This window comes from Mirounga leonina, unplaced genomic scaffold, assembly GCF_011800145.1.
Source record: "Mirounga leonina isolate KUSES-001 unplaced genomic scaffold, KU_Mleo_1.0 Mir_174, whole genome shotgun sequence".
NCBI classification, from domain to species: Eukaryota; Metazoa; Chordata; class Mammalia; order Carnivora; family Phocidae; genus Mirounga; species Mirounga leonina.
Genome location: NW_023270451.1, coordinates 44,282,902 through 44,299,918, shown reverse-complemented (window position 1 = coordinate 44,299,918; position 17,017 = coordinate 44,282,902). Strand labels below are relative to the sequence as shown.

General features: G+C 39.4%; 1 protein-coding gene across 4 annotated transcripts in view; it reads left to right on the top strand.

Annotated features, from left to right (window-relative positions):
* CPVL (carboxypeptidase vitellogenic like) overlaps nucleotides 1–17,017 on the top strand; it is a 124,741-nt gene that overhangs the window by 67,326 nt on the left and 40,398 nt on the right. For all 4 annotated transcript variants that reach the window (XM_035020815.1, XM_035020814.1, XM_035020816.1 and 1 more), the window contains 2 exons: nucleotides 1,169–1,267; nucleotides 3,041–3,214. In XM_035020815.1, coding sequence (XP_034876706.1) covers nucleotides 1,169–1,267; nucleotides 3,041–3,214 — 273 coding nt within the window. The remainder of the gene's footprint in view (nucleotides 1–1,168; nucleotides 1,268–3,040; nucleotides 3,215–17,017) is intronic.

Sequence of the window (17,017 nt, the reverse complement as noted above, 5' to 3'; positions counted from 1 at the left end):
CATACTTGGTCTCTAGCCCTGTGGCAATAGTCACTGGGATAAATTAAGTTGCTTCATGTTTGGTGAAGAAAACTGATCTAATAAAATAATGGAATTGTATATTAAACCCAAAAGCGTGGCCAGAGAGAGTTGAAGACTAAGAGAGACGGCAGTCTACCCCTTGGAGAGCTAGCGTGTGGGGGGTGGAGCATGTAGGCTGGAGAGGCATGGCCTGGGCTTGAGTCTCTCCTCTGACATTATTAGTGAGGCATCCTTGGTAAGTGACTTAACCTCTGTGTGCCTCAGTTTCCTCACCTGTAAAACTAGGATACTACTGTCCTGAATTCTTACCGTGTAAGAAAACCTAAAATCATACCTGATCATTGGTTTTGAAAATGTGTCGAATTCATCCTTTTTACAAGAGCCCCTTACAAACTCAATATCCTCATCCCAAAACGTCCCAATGTTCTCAATCTCTTTTGTAAGTATTCCCTTCATCTTCTTGCTCTGCCCCAAAGCTGCTTCTCCCCTGCTTCTGTCACTTCCCCTCTCAAGCAGGGGCTGAGTTCTGTCTCAGCTATTTTGTACCACTTGGTTCATGGGTAGAGTGGGTGTCCTCCTTGCTCCTCATTGCTGTCCTCAGATCATGTTCTGTCCCTCCAGAAGCACTGAGCTCTGCCTCTCACATTCTCACATGGTCCCACCTACCACTCCTTACAGTTACCTACCACCCTCCAGCTTTCTCCTTCCCATCCCTGAGAGTGCCTCACTGTCATTCTATCTCAAGGGCATCACGCTTGTCATCATTTCTAGTGAGACCTGTTTCCCCCTCCCTGCAGTGCACCTTGCACTCACACACACACACACATGCCGTGACACTTCCTACTCTCCTTCTCCTCTTTAGTTTCCTCCTTAACACTTACCACACTGCATGTTTTTCCTATGAGTGCTTGCTTCTTGTCCCCCTCGAGGATATAAGCTCCGGGAGGGAGGACTTTCGCTCTCTTGTTCATGCTGCTGTGTCCCCAATGCCTGGGACAGTGTCTAGCACAGAGAAGAGGTGCAATAAATGGTCACTGAATGAAACGATGCAGGAATGAGAAAACTATTGAATCAATGCAATGACAAGTGCCTGTGTGTTTTTACCAACCCTGAAGTTTTCCTCCTTGCTCTCTCTCTCCTGACCTAGGTACTGGATAAACTACTAGACGGTGACTTAACAAACAACCCTTCTTACTTCCAGAATATCACAGGATGTCCTAGTTACTACAGCATATTACAGTGCAAGGTAATGACAACATTTTTAAAAAGATGATAGTGTTTGCTTAAAACTTTTGGCAAAACCAAACTTCTTCCCATTTGAGAAATACTGTAGGTGACTTTATACTAGATAAATATGTCCTCACTGTATTGCATTATTTGGTCTACTAATCTATAGGATTTCCCCCTCACTGATGTTGTATATGTTATAATCTGACCATCAAGAGTGTCTGATATTCCAGATAACTCAAAATAATCTCTGATTAACACAATTTACCGCCCCCCCCACCCCCCCCCAGTAGAGCTTGTTACACAGACGTTCTTTTGTCAAGGACAGAGGCCAGGATTGCAGTTCTGGGTATTAGGTTCCAGAATGCCAAGGCTGTAGTGAGTTGCTTGAAAATGTCCACATTATTTGTTCTATACTTAAAACAGCTTGGATAATCAAAACTGCCAAAGCCTTTAGGAAAATATTTGCTTTGTCTTACTTTTAACTTAAGATGGTTTGTGCACTTAGTATGGCCCTCACTTCAAGCCCTTTGGAATATTTCTCAAAATATTCAAGTAGTTTTCTTCCATAAAAGTAGGCCAAAGTTGATGTCTTCTGTGCAGAATTAAATCAAACAAAAGGAGCCAAGGTGGGTATTTGGATTTGTCTCATCTTTATCTAGTGTATATGACAATACATCTTGTTTTTAAAATTGCCTTATTAACTATTTTGTAAATAAAATATAAAGCTAATTTCATTAGAATCTGCCAACCCTGTGGTTTTGGATTTAGATTCTACCAAGAGAAAACCATATGGTAGGCAAGAGAGAAACAGAATTGTAATCACATTTCTTTTTCCTTTACAAAAGGATGTATTCAAAAGATGAGCAAAAATTGAGGGTGCACGAAATTGTTGATCTCAAACTCTTTTTTATCCTTTTGTAATTTTAAAAAAAGCATTTATACCTTTTTTCTTTTAGTATGATGAATATCACAGACTTTTATGCAGTATTTTTTTTTTAAAGATTTTATTTATTTATTTGACAGAGAGAGACACAGCGAGAGAGGGAACACAAGCAGGGGGAGTGGGAGAGGGAGAAGCAGGCTTCCCGCGGAGCAGGGAGCCCGATGCGGGGCTCGATCCCCGGACCCTGGGATCATGACCTGAGCCGAAGGTAGACGCTTAACAACTGAGCCACCCAGGTGCCCCTGCAGTATTTTTTTCTTAATAAGGCTCATGGACAACTTTTCTTTTGTCTCATGTCCTTCATAAAGTCATCTGTTTTTACACTTGGCATATTTCCCCCCTTCAGTTATGGTTAGCTGATTATTTTATTCGTGTGGTTTTAATAAACAGCAGAACATGAAAAAGAAAGCCTCAGCTTTTAACCCACCAGACCACCACCCTGGCTCCAGTGGTCCATTTGACTTTCATCCCATAGAGCCTCAGACAAGGAGCAAATTGCTTTTGATAATCTCACCTCTTCTGTTTTCCCTGTCTTTGCCTCAAATGGGGTCCTTGAGGGGAGTCAGAGATTGCAGAAGATGACTTACCAAGAAAGGAAAATTGAGCATTTAAATGCAAATGGGGCACTGGCTCTGAAAATATCAGATCATCCAGTTTTGTTGTTAGTAAAATTTAAACTCCCTCAGAACCCCCAAATTAAAAATTTCAGTGTGGAGACCAGTTAATAGTCATGTCTCATCTTGTTCATTATGGTTTATGTCAGGAGAAATTTGCAGCTTTCCCAGCATGCTGTTCCTGCCACCCAGTCATGTTCCCTAATATTTTTCTGATGTTCCCTTCTGCCAGGAACCTGAGGACCAAAATTACTACGGGAAATTTTTGTCCCTCCCACAAGTGAGGCAAGCCATCCATGTGGGAAACCGGACCTTTAGTGATGGATCCGAAGTTGAAAAGTACATGCGAGAAGATACAGTAAAGTCCGTTAAGCTCTGGTTAGCTGAACTCATGAACAATTACAAGGTAAGAGAGTTACTTCAGTTACTGTCTATTTCAGGAACTTTTTAGATTACCCAGAGTGGAAGTGACTTTCTCTTGTTTGTAATTCAACTTCTGCCGTTTTGTCTTTACTTTTAGGATATTTTACAAATACAAATAACAACCCTCAGACTGTTTGATTTCTTTGAATTAAGTTTTATTTTTGCCTCCTAATTAAATAACTATCCCTTGGTAGTTTCTTAAAATGAAATTCTCTTTGGCATATGCCACGTCTCATTATTTCTTGAGAAAGGAAGTACAGCAGAGCCAACATGACTGGCCTTGTGGAAGCCAATTTTGCCTTATTGCTTGCTTTATAATATTAATCCCAATGAAGTCAGGGATAAATGAAATCAACTGATTATTCCAAAAAGTACATTTTACCTCATAATTGTATTCATTTCCATTGCTCTATCACAATTTTTTCAGTATCTGCTTTAAGCCTGAAACAGTGCTAGGCTGTCAGCTTGAAACAATGAATGAGAAAAGGTCCATGTTTTGAGGAGTATAAATTCAAGCACTTTGTTTATCTGAGATGTTCTGCCTGATTTGCGGCTGGAGGTACCCAAAGAAAGTGAAAGCATGAAGCCCTGAAAATGCAGGCAGACAGGGCATGGACCCTAGAATTCTCACCATGAGGGAAGGATACCAAGAGCAAGTGATGTGGGGAAAAGTCATCCTATGAATTTCTTTCCTGCTACTACTATTCTCACCTCCTCCGCTGATCTTCCTGAGCTGTTACCCTCTGTCCTAGGCCAGGTCTGTGGGGCACCTCCACAGGCTAAGTGTGTTCATGATAGAGGGGACCACCACCTGAGATGAGCCACCTCCTCTCTAGTTCCTGGCAGACGCAAGAGTAATGTTAGAGATGAACAAAAACCAGGGCAGCCAATAGTCAACACACCTTTGTATGAATTAGAAAAAAAGACAGCCTCCCCTCAGGATTCTTTAGTTCCCTTGGTCAAAAAATTCTCCTAATATATTACTTTAATTCGAACCAACCTCTTTACTACCATTTTCTGCCATGAGGAATACACATGTCTACAAGGTCTATGTTAGGAATACTTTCCCTTGGGGATTGTTCTGTGTACAGCCCTCAGTACTATGCGGGGAGTCTGTCGCCCAAGGTACCTTACTAGATTGTGTTCTGAACTATGCCAGACCTCGAAGGCCCATGTTTTGGTGCTGTCTCTAGTACACAGTTTGTGTCCCTCGACATACAACCCTTATTGAAAAAACATCTACGGTCAGTGGCATGCAGTCTACAAACCCATTATAAATTTGCAGAATTTGATGAAATACTTTCTAAGAAAGAAAGAGTCTAGCTAGATGAGGTCAGAATTTCAACCGTCCTTGTGTTTGGTTCCGTCGGGGTCCTGAGTGCTTGCCTACTTGGAGCCTTCTCTGCACACCTTTTTTTTTTTTTTTTAGAGAGATTTTATTTATTTCAGAGAGAGAGAGAGTTCATGAGCATGGGGGAAGGGTATAGGGAGAAGCAGACTCCCCGCTGAGCAGGGAGCCCAACACAGGACTCGATTCCAGGACCCTGAGATCATGACCTGAGTCAAAGGTAGACGCCTAACCAGCTGAGCCACCAAGGCACCCCTCTGCACACATTTTTAAAGCACTTAGTTGGTTGTCCTCGTCTCTGAGCTCTCAGACCATGTTGTCTCTACCACTGTGGCCACATTTAGCATCCTGGAATGTCATTGCAGGCTGTCCATTCCAACACCAGCCTGGAGCAGATGTCAATTACAAATGAATGAATGAATGAATGAATGAAAAATCCATTCTATAAATTAGTGCTACATCAAAGATATAGCTAATAAATTTGTCCATGATTCATTAGATATTATCTACAAATTCATTAGGCCAGAAAGAGCCGAGCACTTGTGTTTTCAAGACATAAACAGTGGGCTATAACATTAAAGAATACAAAGTAGTTTTTTTTTTTGAGTGGAGAGCAGATAAGGAAGTTCTACGTACATTTTTTGTGCTCTTGGGAGATACATTTTCCCACTGTCTAAATTTCACTACAATATGATTCTTTTCTCAGCCAAGGGAGGATAGGGAGGAACACACAGCTCACCTGATGATAAAAACTCTCCTGATGCTGACTAATTGCCATAGAGTATCCCCTTGATTGATGAAGACTATATTGATTAAAAATGATCCAGTGTTTCGATACGTAAACATCTCTGTCCCTGTTCCCTATGTATCTTAAACCTACCAAAATGAATTCCAGTGAAATCAGAATATTCTTTAAACTTTAAACTCTTAATCAATTGTCAGAAAAAAGAGGATAGATTGGTGGTACAGATAAACCATGTTTCCATAAAGAAAGAGAACAAAGTATGCAGTCAGTCTGAGCGCAGACCAAAAGTGACTGCTGCTGAAACAGACTACATATTCATTGCTACAGCTGGTATTGCCTACGGGGCGATGATTATCTTTGGCTTGTTGTCTGTTAATGATGGTGAACCTCAAAGTATATGCAGTAGAATCAGAACAACCTAGGTTGTCTTAAAACATTAGTACCCTCAAAATTATATTTATGCAATCCTCAGTGCTAATTTGTCATAGAAAATAGCATACATGTTTCTATTCATAGGAACATGGACATCTTTTTCCAGTACTAGATTCATTTTAGGCAATGTGGAGTATCTCTGATGGGCTGAGGAAGACCTTCATCAGTTTCTGGGAACTAAGAGAATGCCTGTGGCACATCAGTTTCTGTGTGAGCTGCGTAGAAACATAATCCTTTTCTTGTAATGACTTATAGGGAATGCGTACTCAAAGTCATTTTCTTCCATTAACTTCAGATGTTTGGGCAGTAAAATGAAATATATTAGCAGTTTCCAAAATAAGTAGGAGAAGAAATAATCCGTTGGACTATTGGAATTCTCATGATTAAGTCAGATTACAATACTATCAGGATTTTTAGAGTTAGCTGGGTCATAAAGCATGATGGTTATGAGCATGGGTTCTTAAATATTTTGAGTTTGAATTCTGGTTCACCATTCACTGGCTTTGTTCCTTTGGGGGAAGATACTTATAACCTCTCTGTTCTTCAGCTTTCTTATCTGTAAAATGGGAATAATAATAGTACTTATAGGTGAGTTCTTGTGAGATTTAAATGGATTACATATGTAAAAACACTTAGAATAATGACTAGTGGTTAGAAAGTGCTTGAAAATATAGGCTATTACCAATGATGTTCAACAAATTTTAGCAATGGTCCTTAAGCACATGATACATAAAAAAGTTATATAAGAAACCCTGAAAAACACAAAAATAAGAAAGACTTAACAGACTTTTGGTTTCCAGTTCAGCATGTAAGGAGCTTAGAATTTACCACTTGATCTGAAGAATAAGTAAAAAGTTAACCAAACTGAAAAGTCAACAACTCTTCTTAGATCTGTGAGAGAAGTGAGGTCAGAGGGCAAACTACTTCTCCATAAGTTGGAAAGAGGCGAATACAGAGAACCACAACTTATCTGAGTAGAAACCTCCATAGTAACCAATGCCAAGGTAGAAAAACCTGAACTGTAAGTTTTTACAATAGGAAAATGAACAACCCATTAAAAAATGGTCAAAGACCTTAACACACCCAAGTCTTAAGACCTTAACCTCACTCAAGAAGATATACAGATGGCATGTAAGCCTATGCAGAGATGTTCAACGTGATGTGTCATTAGAGAGTTGCAAATGTAAACAATGAGATGCCACTACGCACCTATGAGAATGGCCAAAATCCAGAACACTGACAACACCAAGTGCTAGGGAGGATGCAGAGCAACAGGAACTCTCATTCATTGCTGGTGGGAATGCACAATACTATAGCCACTTTGGAAGACAGTTTGGGAGTCTGTTGTTTGCTTGTATTTTTTTTTTTTTTTTTTTATAAAACTAAACAACTTTTACCATATAATCCAGTAATCATACTCCTTGGTATTTACCCAAGTGGATTGAAAAACCATGTCTACACAAGATACTTCATGCAGGTGTTTACAGCATCTTTATTCATAATTGCCAAAACTTCTTGGAAGCAAGAAGATGTCCTTTAGTAGGTGAGTGGATAAACTGGGTAGTATAGACAATAGACAATATTATTCAGCACTAAAAAGAATGAGCTGTCAAGCAATGAAAAGACATGGAGGAAACTTAAATGAAAGAAGTCCATATGAAAAAGCTACACACTGTAGGTTTCCCACCATATGAGATTCTGGAAAAGGGAAAGCTACGGAGACAGTCAAAGGTTCACTTGTTGCCAGGGGTTAGGGAGGAGGGTGAGGTGAATAGGTAGGGCATAGAAGATCTTTAGGGCGGTGAAACTATTCTGTATGATATTATAATGGTAGATCCATGTCATTATGCATTTGTCAAAATTCATTGACTATATACCCACCACGAGTGAACCCTGATGTAAACTAGGGACGTTGAGTGATAACAATGTATTAGCGTAGGTTCCTGTTTTGTAACAAACGTACCACTATGGTGGGGGAAGGTGATGGTGGGGGAGTTTGTGCATATGTGGGGATAGGAGAGAGAATGGAACGGTCTCAGTTTCTGCTCAACTTTGCTGTGTGCCTAAGCTGCTCTAAAAAGTAAAGCTCATGAATTAAAAAGCAAAAAAGACTTGATTGTCTGCCTAGTGAAAGAGATAGATACCAGTATAGCTGATAAAAGGTAGACTCAATTTCTACTTCCAGCACAATGATAGAGTAGACACTGAAAGACCCCTTCATTGAAACACAGCTAAGTTCAGATGAAATTGCAACAAATATAGTTGCCATGCTTTCAGCAAAAGAAGATCTCAAAGTGAAAAAAAGAAGGCAGAAACAAAGGAAAACAAAGATAGGGAACTGAATCCTGTGGAACAGGAGCGGTAACACAGGGTGGCCCTAAAGATCAATGTCCTCAGCTCTGCAATTAGTGACTGGACCATGGGCCCAAGTAAAGTAAAGTTGCTGAGCTGAGAGCCTGGTTCCAAGCCTGGGACACATGGAGGGGCTAAATGGTCCCGTGTTGGTAGTGAACTCTGGCAACCAACAGAAGCAAATACACAACATCTGGAGGTATTTGGGGTTTCCAGATTTTTATTAGCTAAGTTCAACACAAAAGTAAGCTCATTATCAACAATCACCCACTCTGCAGGTAAATAGGCTCCCATTGCTGAGGATAAGCAGAAACAACTACAAAAGATGTGGATATCCAAGGCACAGCAGGTATCGGAAATATAAGGGATAGAATATAAATAACTAGGTATGAAATATTTAAACACATAGAAAAGGAGTTTAAAAATAAGCAGTAAACAAAGAACCATCAAATATGGCTAGGCCAACCTGAAGGAGAAGCAGTAAGAACTGTTAAAAATGAAAAATACAGTTGTTGTATTTAAAACCTAGTGCTTGGGATAAAGAACAGATTAGACATTGCTGCCAATAAAATTCACAGATTAGGAGAAATTAACCAAAAGGAGACATAGTAAGACAAAGAAGATTTGGACAATATAATTAGCCAGCTTGATTTAGTGAATATATATAAACCTCTAAACATAATGATTAGCATGTCTCAAGTATTTTAAAGAATTTGCGTCATACAGTCGGTACTCTCTGACCATATACCATGAATTTAGAAATCAGTAATAACAATATATGTACAAATACCCAAAAAATATAAATAAAAATGTAAATCCATATAACTTGTGTATCAAAAAAGTTATGTTCAAAAAAGGATGAAAACTACATATATAGTGAATGTTAAAAGATTTAAAAAATTTTTTTCATCTAAATAGATGCAAAAAAAGTGGATTTTTAATAAAATTATAACGTATTTATGATAAAATTTTTAGCAAACTAGGAATAGTGTCTGTATTAGTTTCTTAAAGCTGCTATAATACCATTACCACAGACTTGACGGCATGAAATACAGAAATTTATTTTTTTACAATTCTGGAGGATAGAAATCTAATGTCACTTTCACTGAGCTGAAATCAAGGTGTCAGTAGGGCTCCACTCCCTCTGGAAGCTCTATGGGATGATCGATTCCTTGCCACTTCCAGCTTTTGGTGGCTGTTGGCATTCCTTGGCTTGTGGCTACATCATTCCAATCTCTGCCTCTGTGGTCACATGGACTTCTTTTGGTTTATGGTCAAATATTCTTCTGCCTCCCTCTTATAAGGTTACATGAGATTACATTTAGAGACCTCCTAGATAATCCAGGTAATCTCCCTATCTCAAGATGCTTAACTTAATCACATTTGCAAAGTCTGTCTTCCTCCTTCCTTTGTACCTTTGTTCATTTGTTCCTTCCTTCCGTCATTTTTTATTTGCTATACAAGGTGACATTCACAGGTTCCAGGGATTAGGACTGGATATCTTTGGGGAGGGGGTATTATTCAGCCTAACACACAGTATGAGACTTTCTTGACTTGATAAAAATCTACCAAAAGCCTAAAATAAGCATATTCTGTTTCATAAAACAGAATACACATTGCTTTAAAATCTGAGTGCATTATGATATCAACAAATAAATTAAAAAAATGAATGGGGGAAATTCCAGTTACTAAATGTATAAAGAATAATGGAATCATGATTTGACAAATAGTACGGTAATAGTTGTTTCAGGCAAGAATCACCAATGGATGCTAAATTTAGTGAGTGCAACTATGATGAGAAACGGTATCAACATAGTCCCAAAGTATTCCCCTTCAACATATTTATGATGAAAAGAAAATTAGTAACTTTACAATAGAAAAACCTGGCATATAGGAACCTAAGTTAACCTGGCATATATGATCTAAGTTAACATTACCATTAATGGGACAAATCAACATTATATGCCTCTGATGTATTATACTAAGAAGACATAGTAACATTAATGTGATAATCTTTAGAAAAACATCTAACAGGAATTTGATATGAGGAAACATCAGACAAACTCAAATTGGGGAACATTTCACAAAATAATTGCTAGTACTTGTCAAAAGGTCATGAAAGACCAAGGAAGAAGAAGAAGGAGGAAGGAAGGTAGGAGGGAGGGAGGGAGGGAAGGAAGGAAGGAAGGAAGGGGAAACAAAGAAAGGGAGAGAAAGAAAGGAGGAGAAGGAGGGGAGAGGAGGAGGAAAAAAGAAGAGAAAAAAAGAAGAAAAGAAAAAACAAAATACAAACCTGAGGGACTAAGGAGACTTGAAACTTGAATATATACAATATGTGACCTAGAACCAGAAAAAGATTATTAGGTGACAAATGGAAAATTTTGAATAAAATCTATAGAATAGAAAATGGTTCATATCAATGTTATTTTTCTGGTTTTAATGATTTCTGGTTATGTTAGATGTTAATAATTTGAAGTCTACATAAAGGGTAGGAATTCTTCATACTATTTCCTTAACAGCTTTATTGAGGATACAGTTCACATACCGAAGAATTTACCCATTTATAATGTTCAAGTCTGTGGTTTTTAGGATATTCACAAGTGTTTGCAACCATTACCACTATTTAATTTCAGAACATTTTGTCCTCCCAAAAAATCCCTTATCCTTTAGCAGTAACTCCCACATTCTCCCCTTCTCCAGCCCCTGACAGGTAACTACTCTACTGTTTCTATGGATTTGCCTATTTGGGACATTGTATATAAATGGAAGCCTACAATATGTGGCCTCTTGTAACTGGCTTCTTTCACTGAGCACAGTGTTTTCAGGTTCATCCATGTAGCTACATATCAGTACTCATTCCTTTTTATTTTCAAATAATATTTCATTGTATTGATATGCCCCATTTTATTCATCCATTCATCAGTTATTCCCACTTTCTGACCATTACGAATAACGCTGCCGTGAGCAGAAGAACACATAGAGAATAAAATGTGAAAACAAGCAAAAATAAGTAATATATTATTTTGAGATACATGCATAAGAAGTAAAACTTTTTTTCAAAAGTAGGGAAATTCTAAACCTAAACCTCAGGATAGTGGTTCTCTCTGTGGGGTAGACAGAGGGATGGGACAGGGAAGTACTCTGGGTAGATTTACTGATACTGGTAACACACTGGTTCTTAGGGTGGCTGGTGCATTTGTGAATGTCTGCTTATATTATGCTTCCTAACCTACAGACACAATATAATATATTCTTTGACATATATATAGTATATATAATATATATATATATATAGTATACATGTATATATAGTATCCATAATTTTGAAGGAAGCACACTGTGCTTTGCAGAGATTTAACTGACCATGTTTTGAGCATGTGGACTGCTTAGTATGGCCATGCCTTTAAACGCCCTCAGCATATGACAGAGATTTGCAAGGGATTATAAGGGAGACAAAGACACTTATCTACTCTCACAGAGAATTCCATCAATTTTCCTCACGGGGAGACATTGATTACATAATCCAAAATAGTAGGTAATTAAAATAATCTTTTTCTACCTCACCTTATATGCCCATTAGTGGGCAATAAATTTACCTTACAAATCATATTCTATTCCAGTTCCCTGATATTTCGTGTTAAGGTGTGTTCAGTGTCAGGTGTCAAGCTGCCTAGGATTTAAATTTTCCCTCTCACTCCCTAATCTGTAAAATCCTATTTGTCTCATAGATAATAAGCATAATAATGGCAGCCATGTTACCTTCTTATTCACCACTCTATGCAGGGCACCTAGCACAGTGTCTGACACGTAGTAGGCATTCAATAAACTTTAATGATGAAAGAATTGTCACGGTGGGGGTGGGGGTGCGAGGGTGGCTCAGTTGGTTAAGCATCTGCCTTCGGCTCAGGTCATGATCCCAGGGTCCTGGGATCAAGCCCCATATCTGGCTCCCTGCTGAGCGGGGAGCCTGCTTCTCACTCTCCCTCTGCCTCTCCCCCCGCTGATGTGCACTCTCTCTCTCTCTGTCAAATAAATAAATAAATAAAATCTTATTTAAAAAAAGAATTAATTGTCATGGGAAAAATAAAATAATGTCAAAAGGCTTGATAGAGAATAGATGTTGCCTAATACATTTTACTTCCTTTAATTTGCCCTTCTCCTACCATTCTGAAACTGCACTTCCACTCTGGCTATAGTATACATTGCTCCTTTGGCTTTAGAAGCACCTGGGGAGCCTAAAAAAAAAAAAAAAAAAAACCCAAACCTAATCATCGCCCACTCCACCAAAGGTTCTGATTTAGTTGCCTGGTATAACGCCTACCACACAGTAGTGTGAATAAATGTGGAAGGAAAGGAGGGAGAAAAAGGACAGAATGACAGAAAAAAGACAGGAGGTTTGTTCATTTATACCACAGCTGTCTTTACAATAAACTCAGATTTGATTTTAGTAACTGCAGGTAATTCACCAGTCTGATTACCATTGATTACGTGTATTATGTTCCTTTCTCTTTAAGCAGCATTTTTTAAAAACAAAAACAAATACACTCTCATACATTGATTATAAGATGTATCTTGACTTTTAAAATAATAAAATGTAGGGAGTGGAAAGGGTCTCTCTAAAATCTAGGAAATGCACCCCTTGCTCCATAAGAGCTATTGGCTTTGAATAGCCTGTTCTTTGTAATGCTCCATGCCCTGGTCCTTTAGTCCTTTCTGATAAAGAAGTTACACTGTTCTTGTGATGATTCTTGTTAAAAAAATTTTTTGAATATGTTTTTAACCTCCCTTTCTCTATCGTTATAGTTCTTGCCTTCCCAAAAATATATGAGCTATATAAGTGTACATGAGAGAGAGAATGTGAGTGTGTGTGTGTGTGTGTGTATTTCCTGTGTGAAACCATTATTTCAACCAACAGGAGCTACAGTTCTATATATACCTAAAGGCCATTTGGATCAAACGCAAAGCCTTGTCCTTGGATTTGAAGTTGCTTCTGTTGCTAAGTTGTTTGGAAGGCCACTGCAAATTCAGGAGGTACCATCTCCAGATGCCAGATCCTACCTCCACGTGCTTATACTTTTAAAGGTTGAATTGTCCTAGGGTAGGGCTTAGTTTGTGGTGTTTAAAAGTTCATCTTGTCAGGAAATTGTAAATATAAAGTTACCTTTCCCTGTCATTTCTCATTCTGCAGCTCATTAAATTTCAGCTAATTGCATCTTCAAAATTCAGGATCTTAATGTTTCTCAGCTTTACCACCAGAGCAAAATCTTAACACCCAGGTCGTTAAGAGTTCTCTTTACTTATCCCAGGCTATCAGAAGATCTTCCTTTAGAAATGGGCAGTTCCTGATTAATGAATGTGACTTAGAAGTTTGAAAGGTAAATATTTCTAGTAAATCTAACTCATTTTCGTGGTCATTCTAATTGCTTGTGGCATTTTCCTTAATGACATCTTCTGATGGTAAAATGGCAATCATGGCCAGGAAACGAGATTTGACAAATGACAATTTCTAGCATACAAGAAAACTTGGAATGCTTAAATAGGTCTGATTCTTCAACTTTTTAGGTGGACTCTAAGCTTCCATCAAAGCACGATGGGAAGAGTCTGGCTTTGTTGACTCTAAGCTGACGTGATCACTGGATACTCCCTCCCTTACAAGCCCTTTGAAGACAATGAAGGGATGTCAGGGCCATTCTATGAAAAACTTGTGGGAGGAGAAAGTAGCTCCCAGTGAAGCCTAACTAAAGAGAGGGAAGCTAATCCTGGGACATTTGTTTTATGCAATCATAGTCTATAGAAAAGCAACCGCCACTTTATAGGTAAATAAAAGTAGCATAGATCTGAAAACGAATTTCTATTGCAGACTTCCTTATGAATTCATTTTACCTGTTTCAGTTATAATCCAAGCACAAACAAGAGTGGCATTCATTTTTTTTATGAACTGACTTCAACTGGGCTTCTTTAATTTTTAAGCATTTCGATGAAGAAAGGGGAAAGAGAATACCCATAAATTATGAAACAGACTTTGATTTCACCCAAACCTGCCATGCTTCTGACACCTTTTCTTGTTTGTCCTTTAAATTTGCGTTGGGATGAAAGGTTTGAATGAGAACCAACACATATTTTTATTTTCTCTTACTCATTTCTTTAAGCTGTTTGAAAATATATTCTGTGTGAATTGGTTTGTTTTCAGTTGCTTTGCTTGGGGAGCACCGTCATCGTTTTGCAAGGGCTTTATTTTGTTGTCGTGTGGTGCTCAAAACATTAGAAGGTACGTTTGTGATTTATGGCAACAGGAAATGTAGAATTTAATCCAGAGTCACCCAAATATGGCAGGGTGAGGGTGGTATGAGGAGAAAGATAATAAATGGCCATACCATTTGCCAGGTAGACTCCATGGATCTCAAAATCAATATGCTGAGAAATGCATATTTAAATCCAGTTGCTATGAATGCCAACTGCTATCAATACAGGCAATTATATCAGTTGAGTTTACGTTGAAAAGATAAATAGGGAAAGAGTGGAGAGAGTAGTCCTTTCCAGATCCAGTGGGGAGTGTCTCTTGTGCAATAACCATCACCGCACTGCAGTAGTTTCTCCATCTTTCATCCTCACGCCATAGTATGATAGGAGAAGGTGCCAAACACTGACACAAATGTTATGAAACACTGGACTGTGGGAAACCAGGGTGTGCCCACCACCATCCTCTGGGGAGTGGGAGGAAAATAGTAAAGTCTTAATTTTTTTTAATTTTAAAAAAAGAAAATTACAAGAAAAAAGGTCTACAAATTTTAATAGATGGATTGGCACTGGGCGCCTATTTGATCTCTATGTATAGAGATCAAATATAGAGTCACATATTTAGCTAGGATGGAGCCAGAATGCCCAAAGCCAGTGTTTTGGTTTTTCTAACCTTCGCCATCATCATTTGAGCCCGTTGGCCACAGAATCTGACTCCAGGTTTAGTGCTTTTTCCACTAGAGTTTCTTCTTCTTCCATCTGAGTATGACTTAATTCAGTGGCAGTTGACCTGGTCTATCAGTCCAAAAGGGGAGGCAATGTTCACACGCTTGCCGCTGCCTGAGGAAACCACAGTTACAGCCCCTGGGGCTCTTCCAGAGCCGTGGCGTCACTGGATTGGCCTGCCCTGCTCTGTGGAAGTTGCCCAGTCACACCCCTGCCATGGGTCAATCTGTGCCGTCAACTTGATTATTATGAGCAACTCCCATGTCTTGTCACTGGATACCAGTCTACAGGGTTCCTGTGCTGAGTAACATGTGACTGGATGAAAACTGGAAACTTCAACCAGGCTTTTTGAAAGAAGAGCAGGGCAGGCACCCCTGACCTCTTGTGTCTTGACTCTCCTTTGTCTCCCTGGGCTCCGTTCACTCTGAATATTCATGTCTGTTTCTTCATCCTCTTCAGAGTCCTCATATTTATTACAGTGATTTGCACAATCCTTTTGAGCTTATTCTCTGGAAAAAATAGGCAAAAAGTGCTTTACTTACCAAACAAGGGGGAGTTATGTTTTTGGGAGAAAAAAAACAAACCAAAAAAAACCCCAAACTAATTGCAAGCTCCTGGAGTGGCTTTGATGGAATATCACTATTGAGAGTATGGGGAAGAGAATCTTGCATGTAACTGATACCAGGTTTCTCTGTGTAGGTGAAAACATAAAGAGCACAGAGCATCAGTGAGACTTTATTTATTTATTTTTTTAATTTGGTAAGGACAAGGGAGCTGTATGACCAGGTACATGTCTTCTCTCATGAGGACATCAGCCTGGTTGGAAACTTTTCACTAACTTTGCTGCTCACCTGGGGACTGAAGAAAACAGGCGAATTAGACTTTTAGAAGTGGCTTTTCTGGTTCCTTGGATGAGTCCCTAATTACTCTTAGTCTTCTAATATAAAAGGCAAAGTAATCCTCATTTGCAGAGAACTAGAACTTTCTCAGGCTGGAAGGGAAGTTTGTCAAGGGAGAAGAGAAAGCTGACGGGTTGACCTGTGTCAAAGGCCAGCCAGAATCCAGAGTGGACTGTACCTTGCTGAGTGCTCTACTCACAGGGTAGTGGAGGGCCTCCCTTTCCACTGTTTGTGTTCCTTTGGGACCTTCTGAGCACTTTCTTTTTTTTTTTTTTTTTAAGATTTTATTTATTTATTTGACAGAGAGAGACACAGTGAGAGAGGGAACACAAGCAGGGGGAGTGGGAGAGGGAGAAGCAGGCTTCCCGCTGAGCAGGGAGCCCGATGTGGGGCTCGATCCCAGGACCCTGGGATCATGACCTGAGCCACTGAGCCACCCAGGCACCCCTTCTGAGCACTTCTAAATTGATGCCTGTTGAGGTTGTTGGGCATTTCTCCTATGGCAGACCACCCGCTCTCTGTTGATCCTTGAGATAGCTTCAGCAGGGAGGTCATTTCCTTGCCCTTCCCGCGCAGAAGGGAGGGCAAGCCCCAGTAACACTGCACAGTGTCAGGGCCTCTACTTCCCTTTTTTTCCCCTCTCAGAATCCTTGGTGGACCCACTCAGATCTATAGCAAAGCTCTTTATTTTTGAACTTGAGTGACAGGGATGTCGAGGAGTGGGCAGCTGGAAGGATACTTGATGGCAAAGGGTTTTCTACAGCTCCTATCTATTACCAGAATAACTGAGACTGTAGGGACAACTCCCACTCCTGCACATGGACTGTTTTCCAGTTTCCTGAGTCTGGCTCAGTGAACTGCAGATTGCTCCTTTCGGAGTGGCTGTCCTTGGAAGTTGTGTCTATCATTTGGCAACTGTTGACAAAGGGACAGATTTTCTTAGCAGGATCTACCAAACCCAAGGTATACGTGACTGATGTCCAAGAGAAATATAATACAAGCCACATATGTGGTTTAAAATTTTCCAGAAGGAACATTAAAAATATA